At 43.4% G+C, this 18527-nt stretch overlaps 1 protein-coding gene across 1 annotated transcript; it reads left to right on the top strand.

The window, feature by feature from the left end:
- The first annotated feature begins 745 nt into the window (after window positions 1-745).
- wbp2 (WW domain binding protein 2) lies at window positions 746-12026 on the top strand. The gene is made up of 8 exons (XM_014179498.2): window positions 746-1002; window positions 3883-3991; window positions 4113-4251; window positions 4769-4861; window positions 4969-5112; window positions 5258-5380; window positions 5571-5641; window positions 8642-12026. Exons 1-8 carry the CDS (start codon window positions 944-946, stop codon window positions 8687-8689), a joined length of 786 nt encoding a protein of 261 aa, XP_014034973.1. The 5' UTR covers window positions 746-943; the 3' UTR covers window positions 8690-12026.
- Window positions 12027-18527: the final 6501 nt, after the last annotated feature.

The following is an 18527-nucleotide window of genomic DNA, read 5'->3' as shown; positions in this document are numbered from 1 at the left end:
ACTCCATACCAGCCATTATTATGAGCCGTCCTCAGAAGCCTCCACTGGTCTGAATCCGCATCAGCATTTCATATTTTTATCAGAGCAGCAGGATCAAAGCACAGCCCGCCCATCTCTTGACAGACAAAGTTAAATCTTGACAGACAAACTAGCCAGGTGGGTTATTTAGAAACTCGCACATATTAGAAAGTTGTGTGCTGACACCTGATATCTTTTTAATTTTTTAAATTAAGGATAATAAAAAAATATCAAGAATCCTGCCCATATATTTATTCCAATAACTGACTACTAGGCACACCCCAACTCACCACCACTACTTCCAGCAGCTATGCTTGCACCCATAAGTAGCCTAAATATTGGGTACTGTAGAGCTCTTTCAAATTCAACTGCTAATACGTTTTTATTTCTTTATTTTATTTCACCTTTATTTAACCAGGTAGGCTAGTTGAGAACAAGTCCTCATTTACAACTGCGACCTGGCCAAGATAAAGCAAAGCAGTTCGACACATACAACAACACAGAGTTACACATGGAATAAACAAACATACAATGTGCAAATAAGAGAGGTAAGGCAATAAATAGGCCATGGTGGCAAAGTAACTACAATATAGCAATTAAACACTGGAATGGATGAATGTGCAAGTAGATGTTTAACAAAATACAGTATGGTAAACCACTTCACTGTGTACCTTAATGACATCTCTCTAAAGTCGTCCACTCTCTCTCTAGAAATGGCCAGAGAGACACTTTTCAGAGATGACATCGCCGTGTGGGCGTAACATGCCAGAAAGGGCAGGCGCATTAGCATCACAACAAAAGTGGGTCCGTGAAGCAGGCGGACTAGTGAAACTACACAACGATTTTATCCCGTTCACATTTGAGACTGCATTTGTCAGTCTTTTACTTTGTTCATTCCACTCGGTAGTTACGAAGCGACATCGCAATGGCTTTGAACAAGAACAATTCAGAATCCGGAGGCGTCATTATCACCAACAGTGAAAGGTAACGTTAGACAGCTAGAGCTAGCTTGCTCATACTAGCTAGCTAATGCTCTTCAGTCAACGTGAGCAAGCTAGCCGTAGTAGACGCACAGAGTTTCTAAACACAGATACGGAACATCGCTAGACTTCTGTGAACGCTTGCGAAGCAGACTAAACAGACCAGGCCGGGGGTTGGGGTTTGAGAAGTCAATGAGAGAAGTAAAAAAATATTAATTGGTTGTTAATTTTCATGAAATGTAAAGGCACCACCTAGATTCGATCCAATGTCTTAAGTATTTGAACATGTTATTACTCCAACCTCGTGAAAGTGACAAACTGACACGTTTTTATTTTCGTCAAAAACGACTTTATATCGAAGGAGTGCCTTTGATTTGACGGTGTACACATGCGCAGTTCGGCGCGAGACGACCCTGACGCGTTTATGCGCATGAGCTTAGCGAGCCAACGTCTCCATGACGTCGCCTTCAAGCGTGATCCGGCATTTCTATTCAAGAAGCAATTCCTTCCCGTCTTTATACTGTACTGTCTTTGGTAGAGTTACGTTAGTTAGTTAGCTGTGTGTGTATGGGAGAATCTCCTCGTCCTCTCTTCACCTCCTCAAAACCCATTTGGAGAAGGTCAGAGGGGAGGAACCTAGGAGTATGCAATTGAGATTCTCCCTACGTAGCTAGGCAGTGTCTAGTTATGTAAACGTTAGTTAGCTTTCTGTGTATCTTTCCAGCTAGCCATTCAATGTATTGTAGCTACTGTAGCTTTGACATTGCGTATTCTTTCAGGCACCTAGAAAACTAGCTAATAGATCTTGCCTTGTCAACAACTTGGCCAGGACTCAGAAGCTAACTCTTGCATAATGATGACAATCAAATCGTGTGTTGACTGTCTGTCAGTGTCACTTCAGCTCATCAGTTTAGGTTGAGTTTATGCCGCGTTCAAAACAACTGGGAACTCTTGGGGGGGGGACGACCTCTTAACGGTCATCCAACTCGGAAACTCTGGCATCTTTCTAGAACTCTGATCTGAAGATCACTGATGTCATGATTTGACCTTGTCTTCTTCTTCCTATTGTGAATTTCTGACAGACTAGACCCTTTTTGGCATATTGCTGCCTTTCTCAGTTTGGAATGTGCATTCCACATTGTGACAAAACAAGAAAATAAAGGAGAATAGCAAAGCTTAAATTGCAGCACCATCTAATCCTGCACCTATACACTATCCCCAAAAACCCACAACCCCATCCCAGTACTCAGTGATGTAAAAATACTTTAAAGTACTACTTAAGTAGTTTTTTGGGGTATCTGTACTCTACTGTTTATATTTTACTTCACTACATTCCTAATGAAAATCATGTACTTTTTACTCCATACATTTTCCCTGACAGCCAAAAGTATTCATTATATTTTGATATGAAAATGGTCCGATTCACACACTTATCAGAAATCCCTGGTCATCCCTACTGCCTCTGATCTGGCGGACTCATTAAACACAAATGCCTTGTTTGTAAATTATGTCTGATTGTTGGCTATCTATACATTTAAAAACAAAACAATTGTGCCATCTGGTTTGCTTAATATAAGGAATTTGAAATGATTCATGCTTTTACTTTTGATACTTAAGTATATTTAAAACCAAATACTTTTAGACTTACTCAAGTGGTATTTTACTAGGTGACTTTCACTTTTGCTTGGAGTCATTTTCTATTAAGGTATCTTTACTTGTACTCAAGTATGACAATTTGGTACTTTTCCCACCACTCCCACTACTTGTCCCTAAACGATCCTACAGAAGGCCGTCAGCCTGGGAGGATGGAACCCCTTCTCCCAAAATTTCCTGTAGATCTTCTGCACTAAAATCTCTCACACCCAAATATCTTTGCTGCTGCAACTACCAGATCTATCTTCTGTGATTTTTGCTCCATCAGTGCATTGCAGTTGATCACCATGGCTATAAATGCAAGAAATCCAACCTTACTTAAACTCATATTCTCTTGGCTCTCTCTCTTCAGGCCTACTCAATTGGGGGCTCGGGCTATCCTCTCACTCTTGGGCTATCCTCTACTCTCTTCACTGCCTCAGCATAGGACGTTTTCTGCCCCACTCAAACTTAGGCAATCTCAACCTGTCTCTCTCACAGGGCATTTTGGATCCCCAGTTGCATGGGCACCCCCACTGTTGACACAGGGCTTTCTCTATCCCAACTGTACACTCCCTCTGACTTTGCTCTCCTGCACATTTCTCACATCGTGGGATCTCCCGTCTACACACTGCTGCAACACGTCCGAATCCTTGGCACCTAAAGCACCGACGCTGGTCCGGAACATAGGCCCTCACAGAATAGCAACTATAACCTGACCTTATCAGGAAGAAACACTGTCAAAGCTCAACAAGACAGACTGGGTATTCTCCGTCTTGCCATTGCCACCGGGTCGACTTCTCACGTAACGGCGGGCGTCACAAACACTAAGAATATTCATTTGATCCACCTCCACACTCAACGCTATTCCACTAATCCTGCCGTTTTCCCGAAAATACGTGTTACGTATCTGTCATGCGAGCATGGCAGGTAAACCTATTAAGGTGTTGGAACTAACCTAACCAGCCACTAGTGTGTCACCAAGCCTAAGCCTATTACACCTTACTAGCTCTTTACTGGAGATGAGCAATGGGCCACTTATGGTAACTGACGAGCTCAGACAGTTGCACAATGCCCCCCTGATCTCATAAGCATGCTCTTTTAAAGGTTTTCTTTTTATCTGTGGTTATGGAAAATAATCATTGTCATGTTGATTTAGGTAAATTAACACTGAATTGACTTGCAACTTCAAAATTATATGTTGACAAAAGTGTGTGTGTGTGTGTGTGTGTGTGTGTGTGTCTGTCATCAGTGTGTTGATGAGCTATGAGAACGTGGAGCTTGTATTCTGTGAAGCTGAGTGCCTGCCTGATGCCTTCAGGAAGAGTAAGAAGGGGAGTATCTTCCTGACTCCCTACAGGGTAAGAGGAGACACACTTCTTTACCGTGCACATTTTTCATAGACCCCAACCCACTCCCTAACCCTATAGGCACTAGATATGAAAGAAAAGGATTGGTGTAATCCAGGTTGTCTGTCCCCAGGTGATCTTTGTGGCGAAGGGGGGTCATGATGCTCTGCTGTCCTTCATGATGCCTTTCTACCTGATGAAGGGCTGTGAGGTCAAACAGCCTGTCCTGGGGGCCAACTACATCAAAGGCACAGTCAGCGCAGAGCCCGGAGGTGTGTGTGTTTGTGTGTGAGAGAATGAGACTGACTGTATCCCACCAGACCTCAAAGAACTTCACACTGTCAGTAGCAGAGAAACATAAATCAAATAAAATTGTATTTGTCACATGCGCCGAATACAACAGGTGTAGACCTTACCGTGAAATGCTTGCTTTCAAGCCCTTCACCAACAATGCAGTTAGGAAAATAGTTACTAAATAAACTAAAGTAAAAATAAAACAAAAAATAATTAACACAATAAAATAACAATAGGGAGGCTATATACAGGGGGTACCGGTACCGAGTCAATGTGTGGGGGTACAGGTTAGTCGAGGTAAAGTTACTGCATAATAAGTACATTTATGAGACATACCTGGCCAAGGACCACTTCTGTGCATAAAATGGACATAAAAGGAAAGTCTTCTTGATCTCTCTGCCAAACCTTGGAGGAACAGGCTTTAGTTTAAAATCTGGAATATGTTTTATCTTTTATTTTTTGAAAGAGTTAACTGTACTTCTATCACTATCTCAGGAGGCTGGGAAGGCTGTGCCACCTTTAAGCTGGTGTTTGCTGCTGGAGGAGCCATTGAGTTTGGACAGTGCATGTTACAGGTCGCTGCACAAGGTAAAGAACTTTGGAGCTTTATTCTTGACCATTTTACCCAATGACTAGCTTCTTTTGAAATAGCTATTTTAAATGGATGTTTCCCCCTCTCCTCTTCCCCTGTGCAGCATCCAGAGGGCAGCCTGTGAGTGGTGGCTTTGGGGGCTGTCCGTACATGGCCAACGGGGCATATGCCTACCCTCCTCCCCCAGCCAATGGGTACCCGGCGGGACCCCCACCCGGGTACTCCTACCCCAACCCCCCTCCGCCAGGTACTGACCAGACACGAAGACGACTGTTGTCTTCCTTTTAATGTCTTGTACTTGTCCAATTAGAATTTAGAAAAATAGTTTCATCACAAAAAATAGTCCATGTACTATTGCATGTCATATCTAACCACTCTCTGTTTCTTTCCAGATGCATTCTACCCCAACCCCGCCGGGTTTGATGGCCCTGCGGCCTACATGCCCCCTCCTCCCTACTCCGCCCCTCTGGGACAGCAGGCCCCCCACAACCCTGACCTGCCCTCCACACCTGCAGGTCAGAATACATTTTGGTTCTTGCTTTCTCTCCTCTCTCTTGCGCTCTCTCTCCTTTTCTTTCTAACTCACTCTTGCAAAGTTCCTTCATTAGTGATAGTTTTAATTAGCGTGATGTGAGCGATCCCATGCTGCCAAAGCATTAAATAATAGGACAATTAATTAACTTGTGCTTCTCTCTCCTCCCCCAGCCGAGGCAAAGGCAGCAGAGGCAGCAGCCAGTGCCAGCTGTGCCACACTCCCTCCCACCTACCTACCACAGGTACACCTGTTTACCAACATTTTACCACTGTAAATCTGACTTTATGAAATGCACATAGATAACATTTCACTTTAGTAGGGTATGGATTCTCACCGTTATATTTAAATTGTTGGCCCAGTAGCAGGTAGGAGAGGCAGGGTCATCAGGACAAGTCAATGCAGACAGCTACCTGACCCAATAAACAAAGAGCAAGTTAGAGTACAGCCAATGAATGCCATGCAGGAAGCGGCACAGGACCAATGAGAGAGGAACAATCCAATGGTACAGAGACCTGTGAGAGACATCCCACTTACAGTGCAACCAGAGTACTGGTGCTCACTTCCTCTCAGGTGGAGAGTAGTTAGACTAGGGCTGTTGTGGTGACCGTATTACCACCACACAGGCAGTCATGACGCAGTAAAATTCCACGTAACCTTGTAATCTCCTTTTATGCACTCTGGACATGAGTTGGTCGTACCCAATTTGCTAACTACCATCAGGTTGCTAATGGCCTGGTACTCAGGGCTCTATTGTCTGTCTAACCACTCTGACATCAATGCAAATGCTATTGGAAAATCACATCAAACACTAATCATCAAAACAGTATGTGCTTTTAAAACTCACCTCACTGTGATGATCAATTTGAAGAAAGAAGTTCAACAACAGGTTGAAACTGAGTCTAAAACATGGTCTTTGTGGATGTTATTTCAAAGCCAAACACAATGAAATGGACAGCGCTTTCTAAGGGGATGGTTCATTCAAACCCCCATAAGCATATTAGAGAATTATGCAAATACATAGGCCTATATTTGACACCAAGAAAGAACGGAAATAAAATGATTGTGCCGTTATACAATACATCGCCTACTGCTTATTACACATGGCAGAGAACATAAGAAAAACTGATTTAAGATGTCTGGTACATAATTGGTCTAGCCTATACTCCGAAAATATAACGAATTCTAGTAATCTTCTTTGAGCGAGGACTGTATTATTATGCATACTGGATGGACTGGTTACCCGATGCTACACTCCAAACAGTCTATGTATGATTCTGGGAGAGAACATATAGGCCTAGGCAGGCTTACAGAGTTGGCTTCCAATTATAGTGAACTTGCAAATTCCCTAGTAATAGGGAATTTTTTTATATTTTCATAGTTACTAGGCTGACGCATGACTTTTTAGCTTTATACCGTGCATTTCCATCTCCTCTCTCTCCTACATTCCTTGCTTGAGCAAGCAGAGGGGCTGTCAACAGTTGAATTAAATGTTTCCTTGTGAAAACATTATACTATCGACGTTCCCAAACATATTTCACTTGGTTTCCCAAATGAAGCACTGGGGTAGCTGTAGGAACAGGGTTGGAGAGCCCATGGCATACAGAGCACTGGGGTAGCTGTAGGAACAGGGCTGGAGAGCCCGTGGCATACAGAGCACTGGGGTAGCTGTAGGAACAGGGTTGGAGAGCCCGTGGCGTACAGAGCACTGGGGTAGCTGTAGGAACAGGGTTGGAGAGCCCGTGGCATACAGAGCACTGGGGTAGCTGTAGGAACAGGGCTGGAGAGCCCATGGCGTACAGAGCACTGGGGTAGCCGTAGGAACAGGGCTGGAGAGCCCATGGCGTACAGAGCACTGGGGTAGCTGTAGGAACAGGGTTGGAGAGCCCATGGCGTACAGAGCACTGGGGTAGCTGTAGGAACAGGGTTGGAGAGCCCATGGCGTACAGAGCACTGGGGTAGCTGTAGGAACAGGGCTGGAGAGCCCATGGCGTACAGAGCACTGGGGTAGCTGTAGGAACAGGGCTGGAGAGCCCATGGCATACAGAGCACTGGGGTAGCTGTAGGAACAGGGGCTGGAGAGCCCATGGCATACAGAGCATTGGGGTAGCTGTAGGAACAGGGTTGGAGAGCCCATGGCATACAGAGCACTGGGGTAGCTGTAGGAACAGGGCTGGAGAGCCCATGGCATACAGAGCACTGGGGTAGCTGTAGGAACAGGGCTGGAGAGCCCATGGCATACAGAGCACTGGGGTAGCTGTAGGAACAGGGCTGGAGAGCCCATGGCATACAGAGCACTGGGGTAGCTGTAGGAACAGGGTTGGAGAGCCCATGGCATACAGAGCACTGGGGTAGCTGTAGGAACGCGGCCTCCATTCGAGTGCATACGTCTTTTCTTTTGCCACTGTTTCTGCCATTCTAAATTGAAACGCATTTTTACATATTAGTTAAGACTAAGTTGAGAATAGTCTGTTGGGTGAAAATATGATCACTTGATGAGAGAACAACGTGTGCAGCCGAGGCAAGAAACAGAGTTTAAAGCTATTGATGATTTGAGAAAGTCATAAAAAAGCTATGGTTGCATCATGCAGCCCATATATGTTTGAATTTCAAAGGTTTGTATCATTCACAACTGAAGTTGCCAAAGAGCTCTAAATCTAGTGTATAGGACCTGTTTCAAATGATCACTTATGCTCAACATAGCCACTTCATATGCACACTCGATCCAGAATGAAAAATATCCTTTGTATTTTATTCAACTAAGTTCAATTATATTATTCTAAAAATAAAATCATATAAAATAATGGCATGGGACTTATAAGCATATATCGTCCGCTAAATGAACAAGCCTACAGCCTACGACATGGTGCATAGCCAGATAACATACAGTAGGCCAACTCGTCTTCTGTTCTTCTGAAATACAATTTCTTCATATCATAATGAGTTGAGGCCTGGAGATGCTAAATGTTTGTCAATTACTGGGAGACCCGCAGTCTTTTACATGACAATAACCAGCTGACAAAATGTAATGACAGCTACAGGCCGAAATCAGACACAGACCGGTTGGAGAAACCAGTCAAAGCAGATGTTATCCTGCTATATCTAGCATAGGAACTGACAGTATATCAGATTACCATAGTATCGATGTAGTACTTTAATCAAATGGGTTTAACTCAGAGTTGATTTTGTCCTCCATACTGTGTATATCTGTAATCATACTGTATGTTTTCCTCCTCCTCTCCAGGACAAACCTCCCCCCTACTCTCCTACTGAGGACAAGAAGACCCAGTAGAGCACCGATATCTCAGCTCCCACGGCCTCTCCATCCCTATGATTTATTTCCTCCTCTGTCTCTTCTACAAACCCCTTCTGTCTACCTGGCTCCCTTTGAATCCATCCCAACTTTCTCAAGCTCGTGTACAGGCAGTTCCTTTCTACCTGAGTTCCACTAAACAATTATATCATACCCAGCTGATTTTAACTAAACAGTGTAACTTACAGCTCTTCTAGAGTGGTTGATGATATGATTGTAGCTTGTTTGGGCCCTAAGCTGTCAGGAAACAGGGGATATTAGGTTAAGGCGGAGGTGAGGTTTAGTACTAGTCTTGTGTACCTGCCTTTTTCTGTATTAGCAAACCCTAAGTTGGCTAAAGCAGAAACGGGCAGGCTGAAGGTTTAGCAGGTTGTTTTGGTGAGAAGCTGATTTATTTTCTAAGACGACTGGACAAACTGGACTGAATGAAGTTTTTTTTCTTTGCTAATCTATCCAGTGGCTAGCGAAAGTCTGTATTGTTGAATTATTTATTTATTAATTTATTATTTTTCTGTACAGGATTTTAATGTGACTACTTTAAATATGAGAGCATAGCAGTAGATCATTGGACCAGGTCTCTGTTGAAAAATAAATGTTATTGCAATGAGACTAACCTGAATAAAAAAAGGTTAAATACAGAACAGTTGGTGAAGTTTGACATATATGGTACAAATCTGAAATGATACCCTTGTATGTAGGAAATATGGTGTCATTTGAGACTCGCCCTTTGTGTTGATAGGGACCATAATGTCAGTTATAGTTGACAGCTAGTTAGAATACTAGTGAATCCCTGATCCTAGTCGAACTGTACTGAACAAAAATATAAACCGTAACATGCAACAATTTTACTGAGTTACAGTTCATATAAGGAAATCAGTCAATTTTAAATAAATAAATTGGGCCCTAATCTATGGATCTCACATGACTGGCCAGGGGTGTGCCGGGGAGGGCCTAGGCCCACACACTTGAGAGCCAGGCCCAGCAAATCAGAATTAGTTTTTCCCCACAAAAGGGCTTTATTACAGACAGAAATACTCCTCAGTTTCATCAGCTGTCCGGTTGGCTGGTCTCAGACAATCCTGCAGGTGAAGAAGCCGGATGTGGAGGTCCTGGGCTGCCGTGGTTACACGTGGTCTGCGGTTGTGAGGCCGGTTGAACGTAATGCCAAATTCTCTAAAATTACATTGGAAGTGGCTTATGGTAGAGAAATGAACATAAAATTCTGGCAACAGCTCTGGTGGACATTCCCAATTGTACGCTCCCTCAACTTGAGATATCTGTGGCATTGTGTTGTGTGACAAAACTGTACAATTTAGAATCTTTTATTGTCCCCAGTACAAGGTGCACCTGTGTAATGATCATACTGTTTTAATCAGCTTCTTAATATGCCACACCTGTCACGTGGATGGATTATGTTGGCAAAGGAGAAATGCTCACTAACAGGTATGTTAACAAATTTGTGCCCAAAATTTGAGAGAAATAGCTATCTGCTACTGCCTGTGTGTATGGAGCAGTTGCCCCATGATGTAATGTCCTGTGTGTCACTCTTCTGAACATTCTAGAACTCACTCACCCACCACATCAGATCAAGGATAAGTGCTGTCTTGCTTGCGTCACAGCACTCTGCAGTGTTCCGGACTTGCACTAGCTAACGGACTAGTCAGTTCTCTCTCTTATAACAACCGTAATGGCTGTACTTCTCTTGTGATGGGTTCTTCAGTGACATGTTTGAGGTCAATCTCTGAATCACATCTGAGCACCTTAATATTTTGGCCACTCTCTTTCTCCCTCTGTTACACAAGGCAGTCACCTGATTCTTTGCACTTTAAAAAAAATATGCATCAGGCTTCTTGTAACTCCCATTAATTTGAGTATTTTATTTGAAATGGTAAAATATTTTATTATAAAGACGAAACAAAAGCATGGTCTCAATTCAACTAATTGTATTTTTCTGTACACATTGTGATGCTAGCCTGGGTACCTGACTATTTCTGCATTTATATGCTACATCATTGCCTTGTTTGACAAAACGACAAGTTCGGAGAACTTGTGCAAATCCACATCAGTATCCCAAAGGCTAGTCCGCTGTACAGAGTCTGATCCCATGTTCCAGAACATTAACATTCCAGAAGATTCCTGTGTCACAGCTGTGCTTACTAATTGCCTCCCGTTCAAGTCGGTGTCCCACAACAGGACCGTAAAAACATCTGTACAGGAGACATCACAACACTGTCATCATAAACTTTACATGTTAGGGACAGCAACAGGAGGGAGACTGGTTTGCATTCCTGTTAAGAGGATCCGCACCTTTATTAAAATTTTTGCCTAAAATGACATACCCAAATCTAACTGCCTGTAGCTCAGGACCTGAAGCAAGGATATGCATATTCTTGACACTATTTGAAAGGAAACAATGAAGTTTGTGGAAATGTGAAATTAATGTAGGAGAATATAACATTAGATCTGGTAAAAGATGATACGAAGAAAGTGTTTTAATTTTTTTTGCACCATCTTTGACATGCAAGAGTAAGGCCATAATGTATTATTCCAGCCCAGGTGCAATTAAGATTTTAGCCACTAGATGGCAGCAGTGTGTGTGCAACGTTTTAGGCTGATCCAATGAACCATTGCATCTGTCAACATTTTGTATCAAGACTGCCCAAATGTGCCTAATTGGTTTATTTATACATTTTGAAGTTCATAACTGTGCACTTTCCTCAAACAATAGCATGGTATTATTTCACTGCAATAGCTACTGTAAATTGGACCGTGCAGTTAGATGAACAAGAATTTTAGCTTTCTGTCCATATCAGATATGTCTATGCTCTGGGAAATGTTCTTGTTACTTACAACCTCATGCTAATCACATTAGCCTACGTTAGCTCAACCGTCCGCGGGGGATCCACCGATCCTGTAGAGGTTAAGGTTCCCAAAGGAATAGTCCTTTTTAAGTCACAATGTCGGGTTTGTGCGGTGGGGGTGTTGGTGGGGGAGATCTTTGTGGGCAATATTCTGCCTTGTCTCAAGTTGGTGGTCTGGTGGTGGGGGGGCTGTGCTTTGGCAAAGTGGGTGGGGTTATATCATATACATGTCTTTTTGTAGAGCAAGGTACCACTGGATGCACAGACCACCTCGTGTACTCAAAGTCATTGAGATATGTCAAGTTTCCTTGTAGGTGGGCTTTTCGGCGGGGAAACTGTGAAGCCAGCTGTATTGCTTGTTTCTGTTTGTGTTTTATTAAAGAATGTAAAACAATGTATTTTTTCTGCTTTTCAATAAATCATGCATAGCTGTTCTTTATATGACCTAAAACAAATGTGTTTATATGGGCAGAATGTGATCTATAGGCTATAGCATACTGAATTTTGATCAATAATGAAAATAGAACAGTCCATGCTAAAACAATATATCTGGTAAATGGCCAAAATTTGAATGTTTCAATTAAAAAAGACTCACATGATTATAGAAATGGAAACAATGATTTTAGAGACACAAAGTAACAATAGCCTATGATTAAAGGGTTAGGTTATACTGGGCTCTCACCATCATCACTATTCATTTATCATTATTAACATCATTCCAATTCAAACAAGTCACAATTATCAGCTTTGGTATTGGCATCAGTGAGAAGGCTTTCCGAGTGAGGAGAGACACATGGGTAGGCCTACCAAAGGAAAATGTATGAAAACAAAAATGGTAATGACATTCGAGCCACAGAAATCCAATGTTTATATAAAATGTCTGCCTTTCCCCCTACATTTTAATAGTCTAATAAGTCCATATAATATAGGACATCACCAAACCCATTTGGCCTATGTCAGTTAATTTAGTCTCATTCTGATACTGAACATGTCTGGCTATTTCAAAAGAACAGAAAATATTTTGAGTTGACTCTATAGGCAATTACACTAAAGATCTAACTGAGGTTCAACTTTAAGGCATGGGCATCTTTCAAAACTATTTTGATACTCACCTCATGTCTTGATAATATGAATAGGAATGAAGCCCATTTTGAAATCAGTATTTGTCCATCGCTCCGATTGTTCCCATTTTCAATAAAATAAGTATGCCTGAGAGATTCACAAGACTATCATTGGAATGTTGTAAAGTCCTGCCCTACTCTGGCTGGCGAGGACACTCCGGTGAATAATAATAGGCACACAAACTAAAGGAGACTATTTTATACTTAACTAAAATATAAATGTAATATGTAAAGTATTGGTCCCATGTTCCATGAGCTGAAATAAAAGATCCCACCCACAAAAAGCTTATTTCTCTAAAATGTTGTGCACACATTTGTTTGCGTCCCTGTTAGTGAGCATTTTTCCTTTGCCAAGATAATCCATTCACCTGACAAGTGTGGCATATCAAAGTAGCTGTTTAAATACCTAGTTGTGGGGACAATAAAAATACACTAAAAATGTGCAGTTTTGTCACAATACAATGCCACAGATGTCTCAAGTTGAGGGAGCGTACAATTGGCATGCTGACTCCAGGAATGTCCACCAGAGCTGTTGCCAGAAAATTGAGTGTTAATTTCTTTACCATAAGCTGCCTCCAACACCGTTTTAGAGAATTTAGCAGTACGTCCAACCAGTCTCACCACGGCAGACCACATGTAACCACGCCAGCCCAGGACCTCCACATCCGGCTTCTTCACCTGCAGAATCATCTGACACCAGCCACCCAGACAGTTGATGAAACTGAGGAGTAGTTCTGTCTGTAATAAAGCCCTTTTGTGGGGAACAATTCATTCTGACTGGCTGGGCCTGGCTCCCCAGTGGGTGGGTTTATGGCCTCCCAGGCCCACCCATGGCTGTGCCCCTGCCAATTTATGTGAAATCCATAGATTAGAGCCTAATGAATTAATTTCAATTGACTGCTTTCCTTATATGAACTGTCACTCAGTAGAATTGTTAAAATTGTTGCATGTTGTGTTTATATTTTTGTTCAGTATAGTATTTTATTTAACTTAAGATTCTCACCAAGACAGGCAGACAGTTCAGACAGACAAACAGTACAGTAGGCTATACATTGCACATGAAGAGTATAGGCTATTTTAAGAGAATGAATGCAAATGTATGCTGCTAATGAACAATAACTAGGCCCAATCGATTACCCTTGAAACTATCCTCTTTGAACTGCCAGATCTGAATAAATGGTTTGGATGGAGGGCTTCGATTATCCAGCAATCGAAATGCAAGTCGTTCATAAACTACTAATCCAAATATTCTGCTTAAAAAGACCTTGCACTGCTACACTCAGCATTCATTATTTTTAGAGGTCAGAACAAGCAATCAGGGGCTCAGCCCCGCAAATAATCGTACAGTATTTGCAAGTCTGAGAAAAACATAGCCTTTTCTAAAATAAATTCTACCAATTCTACATCATTTTACATGACTGGACTTTTTAATACTACACGAATGACCAAAATGACAAGATACACTGTCAATGAAATACTGACAACAAAAAAACGAACAACCCATGTCTTAAACGCAACCAATAGCCAGGGTTGGGGAGTAAGGGATTACAAAAAACGGTAACTGTAATCCGTTACGTTACCAGCTAAAATATTGTAGGCTAATCAGATTACCGATACTTTTAAAAACTAGATGATTACTTCGAGGATTACTTTTAAATTCAGAAAGGATGTTTGTGGAAAAAAATCTAATGGACACATGCTCAAATTTGCACACTTTTGATATACTTAAAGGGTCAATCTGTAGTTGCTACATGCATTTTTGGACTTATAAATTATATATATCCATTGATTCTTGAAGAATATAATTTATAAATACCCTAGTTTTGAATTTAGTTCAACTGTCACACTCCATGAGAACCCAAAATATAAGCTTGTTTTTCTCCAATGTTTGTAAACATTATAAATGTAAACAAACACTTTATAGCCTCAAAACATGGTAAAACAATAGTTGTTATATCATGGATGGTCAGTCCTTGCATCTGTAGCTCTGTCTATTAATCTGAGAGTGGTTACATTTCTCCAGGCTCATCCCTCAGGTTTTTACTGAAATAGAGGTGGGGCGAGCGTTTTCTTTCATCTGTGGATGTGCCCTATAAACAGCTGCATATTATCAATATATCAAAGTGTCACCAACTATAGGTAAACAATAGGCCTATAGAAAATTCAGCATGTGGCATTCATTTATCACATGTAATTAGCACTTTTCAGTCATTCTCAAAGCATGCCATTCCATGAGCACAGCACTTATTTTTCAACTTGAATCAATGAGCTCAATCAGTCCTCCATGACAACACAATCATAAACAACAGAGTAGGGCTGGCTAATAAGTCCTTAGTTTTGGGGTTATGCTCAGGTTAAACAATTTGGCTAATCTATACTTCCATATTTCCAAGTCCTATTCTTGAAGATCAAGGGGTATAACTTGTATTGGAATGACTGGAATTCTTTGGTTTTTAATGTGAAGATATCATTTAATTGTATTATTATATGTAGTAAAAATGGATGGGTTAGAAGAAGTCTGTTACGTGGGGCGGAGCAGGTAAACCCAAGTGCAGACTCAGACGAGGAGACAGGGATAAGGTTCCCAAGGTATTTATTGAAAAACGGGGGGGGGGATGGGGTGCAGGCCAGGGGAAGCTCGGGCGGGTAGCAGGGAACCGGAACTGAGGCTGGGGCAAGGGGAGTAGGGGCAGGGTAAGCAGGTCCGGAGCGGAATCCAAGGAAGCAGTAAAGTGGGGGTCCAGGGCAGGGAAGCAGGACTGATGAGACGAGGGACTGGCGACAGGGACCAGAGTCAGAGCGGACGGAAATGTAGCGGAGAGAAAAGCAGCATTATGGTAGGGAAAACAGGCACCATAGGATAATAAGATCTATGCAGAAACAAACAGCTTGAAATGCAGACTGACTGATGATATATGATCTGGCAGCGTGGAAGTGGAAGGGCTGAGTATTTGTAGAGGTCTTGATATGGAACAGGTTGCAGCTGGTGGGGATCTGCTCTGACTCCAGCACACCTGTCTCCACTCACACGATCAGATACACCCATAGAGAGAGAGAGAGGGAGAGAGCACTGAGGGGCTTGCGGCAGGTTAGGGAGACACAGGATGAGAAGTAGAGGGCATGGCAGGGGCAGATGTAACAAAGCATACATAACCAACCCATAAAGTAAAATGTCACATCCATATATGGCCAGCTATGTAAACTTTAACATTGATTTATTCTGCAATAGATGTCGTTCAATTGGTAACATACATTTTTTGTCTTCTTCTAATGCCTCTTAAGGGGAAAGTAATCTAAAAGTAATGAAATGTAATCAGATTACGTTACCGAGTTTGAGTAATCCAAAAGTTACATTACTGATTACAATTTTGGACAGGTAACTAGTAACTGTAACATATTACATATTACATTGAGAACATATTACATTAACCTACCCAACCCTGAATATGAGATTGTTAGGTCACGGTCATTCCCTTTCTCACCTCCCTCCTAAAGGGAGGTTCTCGACAGCTGCGCTGGACTGGGGAGGCCAACGAAGCCTTTCGTGCGCTCAAGGAATGTTTTACTAACGCATCTGTTCTGGCTCACCCTGAACCGTCTCAGCCTTTCATCGTGGAGATGGACGCCTCTGAGGTTGGAGTAGGGGCTGTTCTCTCCCAACACACTGGATTGCTGCCTAAACTCCATCCATGCGTCTTCTACTCACGGAAGCTGTCTCCCGCAGAGTGGAATTACGACGTGGGCGATCGTGAGTTGTTGTCCGTCAAGAAGGCGCTGAAAGCATGGCGGCACTGGCTGGAGGGCGCTAAACACCCATTCATTGTCTGGATGGACCACAGAAACTTGGAGTACATTCGAGCAGCGAAGAGGCTGTACCCGCATCAGGCCTAGTGGGCACTATTCTTCCCCAGGTTTGACTTTACCCTCTCCTACCGGCCGGGATCAAAGAACGTTAAGGCCGATGTTTTGTCCCGGGTCCATGACACAGAGGATCGGAGGGAGAAAGTGACACCCTATATTCCCCTATCCCGCATTGTGGCTCCTGTGATGTGGAATGTGGACGCGGACATCTGTCGAGCCCTGCGACAGGAGCCCTCACCTGCCCACTGTCCCGAGGGGCGTATCTACGTGCCCTCTGATGTGCAGGACCGTCTCCTCGCCTGGGCACACACAGCACCTGTGTCGGGGCACCAGAGTATAGCCCGTACTATCGACTGTCTCTCTGCCAAGTACTGGTGGCCCACCTTGGCCCGGGACATCCGGGTTTACGTCTCTTCCTGCTCCATCTGCGCACAGAGCAAGACACCTAGACACCTCCCCTATGGCAAACTCCACCCGCTGCCGGTTCCACAACGAACCTGGTCCCATCTCTCCGTGGACTTTGTCACAGACCTTCGCCCCTCGGAGGGACACACCACCACCCTGGTCGTTGTGGACCGGTTTTCCAAAGCCTGTCGTTTAATTCCTCAGCCTGGTCTCCCTACGGCCCTGCAGACCGCGAAGGCTCTCTTCTCTCACGTCTTCTGGCACTACGGGATCCCAGAGGACATCGTGTCTGACCAGTTCACTTCCTGTGTCTGGAAGGCCTTCATGGAATGACTGGGGGTAACGGTCAGCCTCACCTCCGGGTACCGTCCCCAATCAAATGGGCAGGTGGAAAGGGTAAATCAGGAACTGGGTAAGTACCTTCGTAATTACTGTCAGGACTGGCCGGGGGAGTGGGCTGCGTTTCTGCAGAATACGCACAAAACTCCCTCCATCACTCCTCCACAAACCTCACACTCTTTCAGTGTGTTCTAGGATATCAGCGCCGGCCCTGGCACCCTGGCACCAGAGTCAGATCGAGGCTCTTGCGGTGGACGATTAGTTCCGGTGTGCCGAGGAGGTATGGAACAACGCGCACACCCGTCTCCAACGCTTCGTACTCCGGTAAAAGGCACAGGCCGTTCGTCACAGCAGTGTGTCCCCGGTCTTTCACCCCAGTGACAGGGTCTGGCTTTCTACGAAGGACCTGCCCTCCACTTGCCCTGCCGGAAGCTGAGCCCGCGGTTTGTGGGGCCGATCAAAGTCCTGAGGAGAGTCAATGAGATGACGTACAGATTACAACTCCCCGTCAATTACCGTGTCTTAACCTCATTTCATGTATCTCTCCTCAGGCGAGTGGCAGCTGTTCCCTTGGCTAGTGCTGGACCCCACAACGCACCTCCCCAAACACCCTTCACTCATCAACCCCAGACTTGTCTCGTCATCAGTACCTGGTTCCAATCCCCACTCTATCACTATATATATACTCCCTCTGCCATTTATCTTTGTCGGTCACTGTAAATGTTACTTGTTTTCAAGAGAGGAATCTCTCCTACTATTTCCTGAGTGTTTTATATTTTGCACTTTGGGTTCGCCCTATGCCTTTTTGCTTATGAAGATATATTTTGAGCACAACAGCATTTAGGTTTGGTCCCGTTTTGTTCTATGGTGCTTAAATAAATTCAGTAGTTCTAAACCTGCAACTGCCTCCTGCCTACTTCTCTCAATACCTGTGACACTATGCATAAATATATGTGCGAAGAAAAATACAAAGTCTGATAACATGACGATTCCCACTCTATCTTTGCCTGACTCTATGCCTTCAGGATACTTTTCAGCTGGGTTCCACAAAAATGAAGGCCCTAAAAAACCTCATGCTTTCACCCAGTCTTCCCCTTTCAAACCACAGGCTCCAGAGAGGTGTTCCCAAGCCATGTTATTTTCACTTTGCTCCCCTTCTCCTTCTTCCTCCATAGCCACCCAATATACACGTGCAGTAGCCTTTATCCACTTTACCTCATCTTGAGGTAA

Source organism: Salmo salar, chromosome ssa28 (assembly GCF_905237065.1).
Source record: "Salmo salar chromosome ssa28, Ssal_v3.1, whole genome shotgun sequence".
Taxonomy (NCBI): domain Eukaryota; kingdom Metazoa; phylum Chordata; class Actinopteri; order Salmoniformes; family Salmonidae; genus Salmo; species Salmo salar.
This window is presented reverse-complemented; position numbering and strand designations above follow the sequence as displayed.